Below are 14,280 nucleotides of genomic sequence, written 5' to 3'. Positions count from 1 at the left end.
AAAAAAGTTCCACAGCTATTTTATAGAGAGTGGGGTAATGCCATCAATAAGACAGTAATTGGTATATTAGACTGTACCAATGTCTTAAAAATTGAGATCCAGTCAGACTCTGTAAATAACTAACTCATGACCTTGGGTGGGGTGCTTTATAGGAAAGCCCCTTACATCTTCTTGTGCAAAAGCCATGCTATACTATATCCTACATTTTGTCAGGAAGAGTTCTTTTGTCAAAAAAATTAAAAACAAAATGTTAAAGAGTTGAATCACCTCTTACCTTTAAGATACAATCTTTGATGTATGTCAAAGGCTTCAAATATGTTTTCTGTTTTTGTTTCTTCACTTTACAGTTAATTTCCCTAAGTGTCTGCCTAAGGGCAAAAGTTCAATGTTTTTAGCACAGCTGATGTGCTCCTTCCTTGTCTGACTTATATTACGTGTATGGGACCTTAAGCTTATGGCTAATATTCCACATTTATGTTCACCTTTGCATTTATTCCTATGGAACAGTAAGAGGGAAAATGCTGTGAAATAATAATAAAGTTATTACACTTTCAAAGCAGTTGCACAGGCAAAAGAGGGCGATGTATTCAAACTGCACTATGGTCTGTCAGACTACGTCCCATGCAAAGGCCAGACTTCTGTCAGCAATCCAGAGAAATTCAGCATACAAAGGGTGACTTTGGGATATTGATATATGATTTACTTACTCATTTTACAGATAGGGAAACGGAAGCCTAGAGAGATTACACAACTTGCTTAAAGTCAAAAATATAGCAAATAGCAGAGTTCAAGTAGGATTTCAAACTGCAGAATCTGGCTTTGTGCTGAACCTCAATATGCTCTATTGTATAAATGAAAGTGACACCCTTCTTGCCCTAATGAAATTTAGATTCTGTTGGGGAGATAAGAAAAATACACAACTAATGGCAGCCTAAGGTAGATGGTACCAAGTGCCACATATCGGTATCACATGACTGTTTTTGAATATTAAAGTCCATGAGGCTTTTTTTCCACTTTTGATCACTGCTGTATCCCCTGCACCTAGAACAGTGCCCGGCACATGGTACCGCTTAGTAAACATCAGTTGAGGGACTATCACATATGAATAAAAGCACAATTACAATTTAATAGTGGGGGAAATGGTATACCTTGAGAGTCAACAGTTTTGTATGAAAAATGTCATCCTGTTGACTTCAAAAGGCTGGACTGCTGTCATCACCAGCTCCTGGGGTGAGTTGGTAGGAGTGGTTTGGAGAAGAGAAGCCTGATTGTTACACTGTTAGTAACCCCTGTTGTAGATAAGAAGGCATGCTGGTAATCGATGGCTGCCTCCTGGTCACAGTGATTTCCCACCTGTAACAAAGGTGGAGGACTTTCCTAGAGTACATTCTTGCATCCCTTACATTTCTGGTTCCATTTGTGTTCTTACTTTGTTTTTTTTCTTTTGCCTCCTCTTCTTTATCTACTTTTAATGCAAGCTATCCAGTTATATTTGTGTGTGTATTCATCAGGGACTTTAAATCCTTTTTTTTCACATAGAACAAGGAAAAATGAATAAATAGTAAGTCGAGCTGCCTGGCACTGACCACACATGTCATTTGCACTCTCAGTGTGTGGAGACATGCCTTGTTTTGTTTTGTTTTATTTCATTTTGTAGTGCTCAAACCTTGAAGTTTTGGCTGAGTGTGGTGGCTCACACCTGTAATCCCAACACTTTGGGAGGCCGAGGTGGGCAGATCATCTGAGGTCAGGAGTTCGAGACCAGCCTGGCCAACATGGTGAAACCCCGTCTCTACAAAAAATACAAAAACTAGCCAGGCATGGTGGTGCACACCTGTAATTCCAGCTGCTCAGGAGGCTGAGGCACAAGAGTCGCTTGAACCTGGGAGGCAGAGGTTGTGGTGAGCCAAGATCATGCTACTTGCGCTCCAGCCTAGGTGATGGAGTGAGACCCTGTCTCAAAAACAAAAAAAATAATAAGATAAATGAGTTAATATCTCTGATGTCCTTTGACCTTTGGGGAGAAAGATCCTCTCTAAGGCTCGCTTTCTTGTTTTCTGCAGGTTGACAGCAGGGACTGGGCCCTTAATGGGAACACCCTCTCCCTTGATGAAGAAACGGTCATTGATGTGCCTGAGCCCTATAACCACGTATCCAAGTACTGTGCCTCCTTGGGACACAAGGCAAATCACTCCTTCACTCCAAACTGCATCTACGATATGTAAGTATTACCCAGAGCTGCTGGGGCGGATCTATGCCTCAGGGCCCTGAGACGGAGGAGGGCAGTAAAAGGTGTTATTCTGCCTCAGATAAAGGCTGCTTCATCTGAATGACCATGGGTCCTCTGCCATCGGCCTCAGGATTATGACTTGAAACTCAAAATCTAAACAGCCTCACTCTGTGGCTTTGGCGATCTAAGAAATGGAAAGTGCTTTGAAGAGGAGGAATGGTATGGAAATAGTATACCACACCGAGGGGTTGCTGTTTTATAGCCGCTTTTTTTGTCCTTCAGTTTTCTCGTTCTGGACAATTAAAGATAGTGTTATTTGAAATAATAGTAAAAATTTAAATTACTCTGCACAGTGGAGAAGATGAAGGAGCCCCCTTTTTTTTTTTTTTTTGAGATGGATTTTCCTTCTTGATGCCCAGGCTGGAGTGCAATGGCGAGATCTCAGCTCACCGCAACCTCTGCCTCCCAGGTTCAAGTGATTCTCCTGCCTCAGCCTCCCAAGTAGCTGGGATTACAGGCATGTGCCACCGCACCTGGCTAAATTTTGTATTTTTAGTAGAGATGGGTTTTCACCATGTCAGTCAGGCTAATCTCGAACTTCTGACCTCAGGTGATCCACCCGCCTCGGCCTCCCAAAGTGTTGGGATTACAGGCGTGAGCCACCGCGCCCGGCCGGGAGCCCTTTTATGATGTGAAAGAAAGAAGGAAAATAAAGTCCTAAGCCTAGGGCATGACATCTCAGCGTTGGAAAAGATCTATAAAATCAGAGTCCCTATTATTTGATACTAAAAAGGAATGAAGTACTGACATATTCTACAACATGGATGAGAATTGTAGACACTATGCTAAGTGAAAGAATGTATGATTCCATTTATATGAAATGTCCAAAATGTAGGAAATCCACAGAGATAGAAAGTAGATTAGTGGTTCCCTAGGGCTGGGGAGGGGTGATGAGGAGTGTGTGCTAATGGGTATGGGATCTCACTGCGGTCTCATTTTGGACTGATTAAAATGTTCTAAGGCGGGTGTTCTAAAATTAGATGATGGTGATGGTTGCCGAATTTTGTATGTATTTGTGATATTCAGTGGTTGAAAGGCCACTGAATTATCTACTTCAAAAGGTAAATATATATAAAGGAGTACATATATTTACACTCTGTATATAAATTATGTATTAACAAAGCTGTTTTTTTTTTTAAAAATCAAATAATCCTCTTAGAGTTTGAGCCTTCTCTTCCATCTGCTCATTGAACCTCTTCTTGGAAACCTCCATTGGTGTGGAGCTTACATTATCCACAAAGGTCCAGACAAATAGACAAATGAAATAGACATTACAAAATTAGCTTCTGGGTTCCAATGACTAGAAAATTCTGTTTCATTGTTTTTTTTTTTTTTTTTTTTTTTTTTTTTTGAGACAGAGTCTCGCTCAGTCTCCCAAGCTGGAGTGCAATGGTGAGATCTCGGCTCACTGCAACCTCTGCCTCCCAGGTTCAAGCAATTCTCCCACCTCAGCCTCCCGAATAGCTGGGATTACAGGCACCTGCCATTATGCATGGCTAATTGTTGTATTTTTGTAGAGATGGGGTTTCACCATGTTGGCCAGGCTGGTCTTGAACTCCTGACCTCAGGGGATCCGCCCGCCTCGGCCTCCCAAAGTGCTAGGATTACAGGTGTGAGCCACCGCCCCCGGCCTAGAAAGTTCTTTATAATAAGCCCAAATGGGTTTCCCTGAAATATTCAGCCCTTGGCTCTAATTGTCTCCCTTTTTTTCCTGTGTCCCATGTCAGACTCTCTTTTACATGGTAGCCCTACAAACACTTTAGTAGTTTTTACATGACCCCTGAACGTGTTCTTCCCAAAGCTAAACATCTCTGACTGTGCTCTAGAGGATATAATTGGGATTCTTTGTACCATCATCGTTGCTTTCCTTAGCTTGGCCTGAGAATGCCAGTTCTTCCTGGGAGCCAGTGAGCTGCCTGCAACCTTTTCTGTTCAGTTATAGCTTGCAGTCCCTCAGTCATCTTGCTTGTTAGCATAAGCATAATCAGATCATGTGCATTTAATCTGTAGGCAAATTGCCAGGATTTGGAGGTTCCTCAAGAATGTCCATCCCTGCATCCTTGAAATGGCTTAAAAATTTTCCTGGCAACGACTTGCTCTCCTTGGCAGCCCTTAACAAGCACTGAAGCTACAACTCCTGTTTAAAGGGCGGGTAGAAATGGCAAAGGACATGTGTCATGTGAAATGAAACTGACACTGTGATTAACTCCAAGGCTTTCATGGCCAGGGTGAATTAGGCCAAAGCATCATTCCAAGCTGCACACAGCTTAACAACAACCCTTTAAAGGGGTGGTAACAAACAATCATAAATGCTACTTAAGACTACTCCTTTAAAACAAACCAGGTTGTTGATTTCATTGCAAGGACATGATTTTTCTCACCAAAAGGAAGACAGCACAGGAGACAAGAGAAGGTTTCATTTGTGCAAAACCAAGTCCCTGTACTCTGCAGGTTTTCATTTTGTTTATTGTTGTTTGTTAGTTTGTTTGCAAGCAAGCCCAGGGTGACCAAATCTTAGTTATTTGGGGTAATGAGAAGACTACTTGAATAATAACCAAATATGAAATTCAGATACCAATTTATGGTATTCATTTGTTTCAAAAATCATTGGTATTGATATGTACCCTTTTTTTTTTTTTTTTTTTTTGAGGTGGAGTTTCGCTCTTGTTGCCCAGGCTAGAGGTGCAATGGTGCGATCTCAGCTCACTGTAACCTCCACCTCCCAGGTTCAAGTGGTTATCCTGCCTCAGCCTCCCAAGTAGCTGGGATTACAGGCATGCACCATCACGCCTGGCTGATTTTTGTATTTTTAGTAGAGACGGGTTTATGCCATGTTGGTAAGGGTGGCCTCAAACTCCTTACCTCATGCGATCCACCTGCCTCGGCCTCCCGAAGTGCTGGGATTACAGGTGTGGGCCACCATGCCTGGCCCTGATATGTACACTTTAACATAAACAAAACACTTCCATAAGCTGTTTGAAACGCAATCTAGTACAAAATGCCAAATGGACAAATAGATAAGAGCTGCTTTCCTAGACAACCTGTAGACAAGAGGCTAAGCCACTTGGCACAGAGGTTTGGTTTGACTGCTAATCGTGTAGCTCACGTTTATAGACCACTCACTATGGGCTGGTGCTGTGCTAGATGCTCTTCATGCATTGTCTCATTCAGTCCTCCCAGTAACTCAGTGAGGCCACTGCTATCACCATCGAGATCACAGACAGGAAAAGCAGGTCTCCAAGGCAGAGCAGTTAAGGCTCTTAACCACTGTGCCTTTGGGTCATCTTCAACAATCAACACCTGAAATTGAATTCTTTCTTTTCAGTCTGTCCGTTATCTACACTCTGAAAATGATGATGATAATGAACAGGAAAATGAAAATAAAAGAAGATTATAAGAGAAGCTTTAGGCCTGGAAATTCAACACAGGGTCTGTTTTTTGGTTTTTTTTTCAGTGTACCAGAGGTTAACCAACCTGTATTTCAGGAGCATTTTTTTTTAGTGAAATATGTTAATTTACTTTAATTTTATTTTCTGAGATGGGGTCTCTGTCATCCAAACTGGAGTGCAGTGGCATAATGTCAGCTCACTGCAACCTCTGCCTCCCAGTCTCAAGCGATCCTCCCACCTTAGCCTCCCAAGTAGCTGGTACCAACAGGTGCGCACCACCACCCCTGGCTAATTTTTTGTATTTTTGGTAGAGGTGGGGTTTCACCATGTTGCCCAGGCTAGTCTTGAACTCCCGAGCTCAGGTGATCTATCCGCCTCAGCCTCCCAAAGTGGTGGGAATACAGGCATGGGCCACTGCACCCAGCCAAGTGAAATATTTTAATTTAAGCAAAGAGTTGTGATTTTCATAAGGAATTCCTGAATCCACAGTCCACGCATCTCCTTTGTGGTGGAGTACAGGCTGATAACTCTGTTCACTTTTGTGTTCACACATGCATGCTCACAGGCAGGCAGTAACCAATATTAGTTGAATCCTACTTTGTGCCAGGCACTGTATAAGGTGCTTTCTATATGTGACCCCATTTTGTCATGACAAAGACCCTATGGGATAACTATTACTAGTATTATCATGATTTTACAGATGAGGAAAGTGAGATTCAGAGATATAAGGTGAACTTTCCAAGAGGATGCAGTAAAAATGTGTTGAATGAGGACTCACACCAAAATCTTCTGACACCAAGTGTCCTTTCCACAAAACATGATATGATACCCAAGAGGGTGGACATAGAGGCCCCTTTGGTGTGAGGTAAAGGTTGTTCCTTTTTACTCCACATAAAAGAAGTCCCAAAGCTACAGACATGCCCATTCCTCCACCACTGATAGAAGGAACCAGCCAAGTACTTACTATCATGCCCCAAGCACCAATCTTTTTTTTTTTTTTTTTTTTTTTGAGACAAAGTCTCACTCTGTCATCCAGGCTGGAGTGCAGTGAAGCAATCTCAGCTCACTGCAATCTCTACCTCTTGGGTCCAAGCGATTCTCGTGCTTCAGCCTCCCAAGTAGCTGGGATTACAGGTGTGCGCCACCACACCCAGCTAATTTTTGCATTTTTAGTAGAGATGGGGTTTCACCACATTGGCCAGGCTGGTCTCCAACTCCTGACCTCAAGTGATCCACCCCTCTCAGCCTCCCAAAGTGCTGGGATTACAGATGTGAGCCACCGTGTCCAGCCACCAAGCACCAATCTAACTTAGGTCCTGGAACCTTCTCCTTTGCTGTCTCACCAACCCTTTGTGCAAAATACGACTATAAACTGGGCACAGTGGCTCACACCTGTAATCCCAGCACTTTAGAAGGCCAAGGTGGGCCAATCACTTGAGGCCAGGAGTTCAAGACCAGCCTGGCCAACATAGCAAAACCCTGTCTGTACTAAAAATACAAAAAATCTTCTGGCCATGGTAGCGCACACCTGTAATCCCAGCTGCTTGGGAGGCTGAGACATGAGAATTGCTGAAACCTGGAAGGTGGAAGTTGCAGTGAGCCAAGATCATGCCACTGCACTTCAGCCTGGGCAACAGAGCAAGACTCTGTCTCAAAAAAAAAAAAAAAAAAAAAAAGAATAAGAAAAAAAAAGACTCTAAATGAATGAGATTGATTTGACCAGATGCATATAAAAATAAAGCTGATTTCTTCTGGCCATGCCTTACATATATCCATTTCAGCAGCTGTTAGGTGAGCTAAGTCTATTTATTGCTTATTTATCTGCCTGTTCTGCAGGGAGCTGTGCAGATGAACAGGATTGGGAGCCTTCGGCAAATGAACATAGCCATAGTGTTAACCTCGTTTCTGGTCCCAAGAGGACTTGTTGTAGGAAGGAGATACTGCTCCCTTCATAGGATGCTTCACAGGGAAATACTAAATAAACAGGTTGGCAGAGAGGTCTAGACTTCCCTCTTGGGAAGAAATCTTCATCTACTTTCATGCTAGAAAATAATATTTCCTCTCTATGTATAGGGTGGAATACAGAGTTTTTGCCTTTGAAAATCCACAGGGCTCTTTCTTACAACTCCAAAAGCACTCTGGTGAAGCCTTCTCCCTGAGATACAGCCAGGTAATCTGATGCTGCTGGCCAGACAAGCTCAAATGCTGGCGGGCTGCACTGGATCTGATTTCTCATTAACGACAGATTTTTGTTGTTGATCATAATTGTTGGTTTATAAATGCAAGGTGCCAAATATGCTTTAAAAAACAGAGCAGTGCTTTTCAAACTTTAATACACCAGTGGATCACCTGGGGGTGTCGCTAAAATGCAGATTCCAATCCAGCAGGTCTGGGATGGGGCCGAGATGCTCCATGTCTAATAAGCTCTCGGGTGAAACTGATGCTGGGTGACCACACTTTGGGCACATACCAGGTGTGCCCAGGGAAGAGTGCCTGGGGGTGATTCCTGTATCAGCCCCTCCCTAGCCTTTGCTTCCAACCTCCTGGTCTGGCCCGGGAATGACTGTGTGCATCTTGATGTTTAGGTTTGTCCACCCCCGTTTTGGGCCCATCAAATGCATCCGCACCCTGAGAGCAGTGGAGGCCGATGAAGAGCTCACCGTTGCCTATGGCTATGACCACAGCCCCCCCGGGAAGAGTGGGCCTGAAGCCCCTGAGTGGTACCAGGTGGAGCTGAAGGCCTTCCAGGCCACCCAGCAAAAGTGAAAGGCCTGGCTTTGGAGTTCAGAGACCTGGAATAGAAACTTGGATCTATGCACTACGTTTATCTGACAATGGGACAACCAGGGACTGCTCATGCTGTGACGTCACATCCTCTCACCATGCGTTAGCAACGACTTTCTCGCATACTAACTAGGTTTGACTGTATTACTCATACCAGATTTAAAATTAGCTAGCCTTGCAACAACGTCCTACTGAGAGGTATTGTCGAGCATTTGACATAAGACAGCGTGATGTTCTTTGGTGGTTCAAGTCTAAATCTGTACCACATTCGGAGATGCCAAATGATTAGACTGAAACAGGGAAACGGGGTTTTTCAGTCATTTTTAGTCAGTGGTTTTTCCATAGTGCTTTTTTCCTATGGCCAGTGCAAATTGTGTTAGCACACTTGCATATGTGCCGTATTAAGGGTTGACAATTACTACATCTTTATTCTCTAAATGTAGTATAATTTGCCTTTTAACCTTTGATCTGTATCTTGCAATAGAATGGCTTTGTTTTTTTTCTTAGTAAATAGAAGCCCACTTCTAAAGTCATTTCACCCCTCAGCCCTATTCTCTTTCTTAGATACCCTTTACAAGAGAAAACTTCCAAATGGATTTTTGCATCAATAGCAGTGTGTAGGTCTCTCTGGTTCTTTCTATATCATCATTTTATTATTATGTCCTAATATAAAGTACTGGCTCATAGGGCCAGGGTATTATTATAGCATATTATTCTCGCATGTAAACAAAGATATCTTTGCTTTAAGATGTGAGAAGAAATGAATTTACTTTGTTTGCATTAAGTTATGGAAGAGTTGTAATATATACTTTAAGAAAGAAGAGAAGAAAACTAGTATTTCTAAGCGGTAACTATGGCAATTTTGCAATATTTTCAGTAGTGCTAGTAATTTTTTCCTCCTTGAGTACACATTAAATGTACATAACATAGCGCGGTCAGGCTTGTGGCACAGTGCATTGAATTCAAAAGTCAAATAGCAAATTTGAATTCTAACAGAATTCAAAAAAAAATTTTTTTTGGTCAGTACTACTAAGGCAGACACACTGATTACTAGGTACAAATCAAACCTTGATGCTAAAACTCTTCATCATTGTAATTCCAAAGCACTTACCTGCTTCAAAACATTGTAAACTAAGACTGAACACCTGTATAGTTTAAAAGCAACACTATCAATAGCATTTCAGCCATTTTGCCAGCCATGTGTAATCACAACTGCAGAAATAAGGAGAAAACCCCTGTTTTTTTAGTTTAGCTAATTAGATCTGTAACATCACTGGGATTGCTCTGAATGAATTCTGAGAGTTTTGTTTTTTATAAGCACCCTCACCACATGCCATAGCTTTGTCTCTTTTAGACACCTCGATGCAGCGGCTGGAAGGACTGGAGAGCAGCTGTTATGCTGATCTGCAGCTGTCAGCTGTGATTCCTGTCACCTGAGTCAGTTTGGTCTGGAAAGCTAAGGCCTTCCAAGCTGTAGCAGATAGTGAGCTCCAGCTGATGAGAGAAGGCTTCAGTGGAAGAAGAGTGAGGACATAGGCAGAAGGAAGTTTGCTATTTCTTGTCAGTTGACATTGCTTTATGAAGACTACAACAAAAGTGCTTAATCCCAGGCTGCTCATGACTTTCATTTCAGGTGGCCCTTGGGCACATTGACAGAGTTGCCCTTCCCTTCTTTGCAACGCCAGGCTTCCTAGAGCACCCGGTTGCATGCTTTGCAGCTAGGTGGCAGTGGTTTCAGGGAGATCCATTTGGATCCCTGCTTGAAAGCTTAAGCCAATGGTTCACCCATGAGAGGAAGTTGTCAGTGCTTCCAGGAAGATTGCCCACCTAAGGAACTGAATAGAGTTTTTAGATTTAAAGGCACCAGGATAGGGTCACTCTTACTCTGTAGAAAGAGACCGTTCTATACACTGTGACAGATGGGCCAGGGCCTCTGGACTTGCATTCTGATAGGTGCTTTAATTTAAATGTGCCCAAAGGGAGTGACTGTCTTCAGGAGAAAGATGGCTTGCATTAACCTCGATCAAGTGGGTTGTGCAGCCAGGTCAGGGAATGCGGTCAGGGAGAGGATAGTGCTGGTCATGCCCCCGATGCAGCTATGCTCTGAATGATTTCATTCCTGAGAGTGATAGCATTCTGGTCCTGGCTGCAGTGGGGTACAATTTACATCCTAAGGGGGGGCTACTCTAATTATCCCATTCAAATGGAATTTTTTTCAAAATTGGATAGAAGGAATTGAAGAGTTGTAAGTAATGATTAGTCTGCTAATCAGTTCTTCAGATGAGATATTGAATGGTAACACTCTGAGCTTAAAACTCAGCAGTGTGTCTGTGACCTCCACGCAAATCAGAGGAAGCAATGCATCCACGCTGAGCCTCACCATGTCTTCCTCCCAACTCTCTTCATACTCTCTGTGTCTTCCAGCTCTTCTTTCTCTGGCTGGCTCTCTTTCCTCTTCTCTCTGCATATGTGAGAACGCCTGGGTGTCCTGGGTAACAGCAGCCCCAGCTGCCCTCTCCTGTTCCCTGTTCCAAGTCCCCTGCACTGACCTTTCTTGAGTCTCTCTGGCTCTGTGCATGTCTTTGGGACCCTCCTCATCTGGCTTTTCCTCTGTGTGTGCCTCTCTGTTTGCTTATGTCTCTGGCTCTGTCTTCCCCACCCCTCCCCTCACACACACACATACTCCCAAATGTAAGGCTCCGTGGCAGGTTGGAATCGGAGTGGGGCTTGAGATTCACTGAGTTCTGTAGGTAGGGAAAGAAGTCAAGGGAGTGGAGGTTCTATAAGGAGTTAACAGCTGAGGACGGAAGGGTTTGTTTCCCGTTTGAACCTAAACGCAAGTGGAAAAGAATACTCAGAATGTATTTTTCTACTTTACATCTGCTGGGGAAGGAAATATGTCAGGAAGCCGCTGCATCTGGTCATTTCATCGCATCAGAATCACAGCAGACGTGGAAGATTCCATGTGGTGGGGAATAAAGAAATAACTTTATGCTCTCCTGAAAAACAGCGGGAGCCTATGTGTGTGTGCGACACTGTAATCTCAAGGAGATTCACTCAGAGCTGTCTCAGTCCAACTCCTGCATGACCAGATCTTCCCTTAGCATCTTTTCTGTGATGAAATATTATCTTGTGTTAGAGTTAGGAATAGGAACTAACCTGTAGGAGCATGTCCCCAAATGGACATTTGAATGGACTAACAAAAACAACTGGAAAGACTGAATTTCCGACACAAAGGAATGATGAGATCAAAAAGAAAGCAGTGAGGAGTTCTTGAGTCTTGTAGTACCTATTCTTATTTTAACTTGCTTCATCCTTGATCTACCTGAGACAGTAAGAAGGAAATTAGTTTTCCAAGAGCTCTTTGAACCTGTCTAGGACTGTAGTTAAACCTATTTGCCCTATGGGGGTTCTTCACACTCGAAAAACTATTTCCTTATCACCAACGACCCACCCAGAAAGGCCAATGAGGCCAAATGTAACCATTTTTAACATTTAAATATAACTATTAAAATTGCATTAATTGTGAACAGTGAATTAAAGGGTTGTCTTCTCCGGGAGACAGTATGTGGCACTTTTCGTAAATTTCATTTAATATATAAAAATTTAAATCACTCACTGCAACATGCATTTAAAATCTTCCAAGAAGGTAGAGGTATCGTTTTCCGTTTTGCTTTGTTTTAAAACAGTTGCCTCAAGCTTCTGTCTTAAGAGTAGTGACTTAGAATCCAGATATCTTTTGTTTTAGAAAAACAAGCAAAACTATGTTGCAAGACTGACAGTTGTAATGTTTATTTGCCACAGATCAAAGGTTCACAAAGTATATCAAATTTACATCTACTTGGGGTACCTTGATAGATTATTATTGTTTTTCTTATATCTTTCCCTTCAGGAATTTGGAAACTCGTTGTCACTTTTTTTAATTTTAAAAATACTAAATTGTAATAGTTTTCTTTTGCCAAATGTGTGCGTACATATTCAAAGCAATGAAACTATTTCAAGCCATACAACCACAGGGGTGGGAACCCTTTTCACAAATTTTAATGTGTTTGTATGTAAATAGATGTTTGTATGAAATATTTTCATGATAGAATGAATATATTTAAATGAAGTTGAATTATTCCAGTGCTACTTAAACACATTACAAAAATTTTGGTGAGAATTATCTGAGTCTATTGAGATGTAATGCAGATCAATTTTGATTTTTAAAAATCAAAAGCCTACAATAACTCTGACTCTCAGCAACTTCCTCGGCGTTGTTGCACACTGACGTGGAGAGAGCTCGTAGGCTTCCCCAGTGCCTCAGCCGCTTCCTGGTGGAAGTTAGGTGCTAATGGAGGTGTGTTCACCTTTTAGTGATATCACTGCAGGCCTTTGAGGGGCCTGAGAGTGAATCAGAGGCATTAGAGACACCGGTGCAGTTATCTGGAGCACAATTTCTTTGCAGGGCAGCAGAATCAGAAGCCAGACTTGGCCATGTGAACCTCGAAACTCGGTTTCCCGGCCGCCATCAACCGCCACCCTTACTGCCTAGTCACACACGTCAGGGAGGCTGCCCTCAGTGGAGTTGGGGTTCAGACCCCAGGGTGGGACTTCACAGTTTTGCCAGCAATCTCTACCTTCTGACTTCTGCCTCGCAGAGAGGAAGGAGAGGGGAGCATCTGGCAAGGGGCCCATTTCTCAGCACAGTACATTTCCTGTCTCAGCTCTGGAAGACTATGCACCCAAGCACCAAACTTCCAACCAGAGAGAGAGACGTCCTCCGATAACAAAAATCCTTGCTTCCTCTGTCTGTGACTTTACACACAGTTGTTCAAAGTTGTTAAATATCAAGGGTCAATCACATCCCTAGGACATACCTCCCAACTCTCCTGACTCTTATGTTATTGAAAAAACAAACAAACAAAAACTCCTTTATGATGATATTCAACTTGAGTGGGGTTTTTTTTTCCACTTTGGTCCTGGATATAATGAAATGATACATATTAGGATAAATTTTCACTGTGTATAGTAGCAATACGAACACACATGCCAATGTATCAACATATCTACTTGGTTACATTTTGGTTTATGATAATTAACCTTGATTCATGTATTGGGAAGCTACAGGGACTATGTAATACCTGCTTATCACATAGGAAAATTATGTCCATGATTCTGAGCTCCCTTCTTCAAAAGTTTCCTCCTGGGTGTTCTATGTTCTCTCTTTATCCTGAAATACATTTATTAGGTTGTGAGGTATGTTGAAGAAGTAGAAGCCAGGGGTATGCTTTCAGCATTTATTGCAACCAAAAGTTAACCCCATCACAGTTAACGAGCATCTTTGGTCTCTTGTGGAATTTGAACTAAAACTATGAGCCTTATTCAATATCTATAATTCTATGATTTTTTTAAATTATGGGAAATTAATGAAAGATGTTTACATGAATAATGTTTGCCCTTACTGTGTTATGAATGAGTTTTTTGTAGTGTGTCTGGGTGCATGATGCAAGAGAGTAGGAAAAATGTTTCTGAAACAAAACTTGACAAATATTTGTAATGAAAGTAAATTTAAAGATTGCTATAATTGCGCTATAGAAACAATGCAAGTATTAAACAAAATATACAATCATCTGTCGTTGTCTTCCTTTGGTCATCTAGGTTAGAAAAGCAATAATGGTTTTCTTATAATGTGTCTACCTGTATATTTAAATTGCTAAGTGAACTTTACATTCTAAGTTGTTTTAAAGTATTATTAGCCATTTATCATTTTCAGAGCATTCTAGTAAGAGCTGAGGATTTGATATGATTCCACATACACCCATAAATCCAGAAGGA

The 14,280-nt window shown here is 42.1% G+C and overlaps 1 protein-coding gene across 1 annotated transcript in view; it reads left to right on the top strand.

Annotated features, from left to right (window-relative positions):
• The window catches only part of SETD7 (SET domain containing 7, histone lysine methyltransferase), a 51,049-nt gene extending 36,975 nt beyond the window's left edge, over positions 1–14,074 (top strand). Inside the window, exons 7-8 of the mRNA XM_016952242.4 lie at positions 2,064–2,221; positions 8,265–14,074. Coding sequence (XP_016807731.1) covers positions 2,064–2,221; positions 8,265–8,445 — 339 coding nt within the window. The 3' untranslated portion in view covers positions 8,446–14,074. The remainder of the gene's footprint in view (positions 1–2,063; positions 2,222–8,264) is intronic.
• Positions 14,075–14,280: the final 206 nt, after the last annotated feature.

The sequence above is a fragment of the Pan troglodytes genome, chromosome 3, assembly GCF_028858775.2.
Source record: "Pan troglodytes isolate AG18354 chromosome 3, NHGRI_mPanTro3-v2.0_pri, whole genome shotgun sequence".
Lineage (NCBI taxonomy): Eukaryota > Metazoa > Chordata > Mammalia > Primates > Hominidae > Pan > Pan troglodytes.
This window is presented reverse-complemented; position numbering and strand designations above follow the sequence as displayed.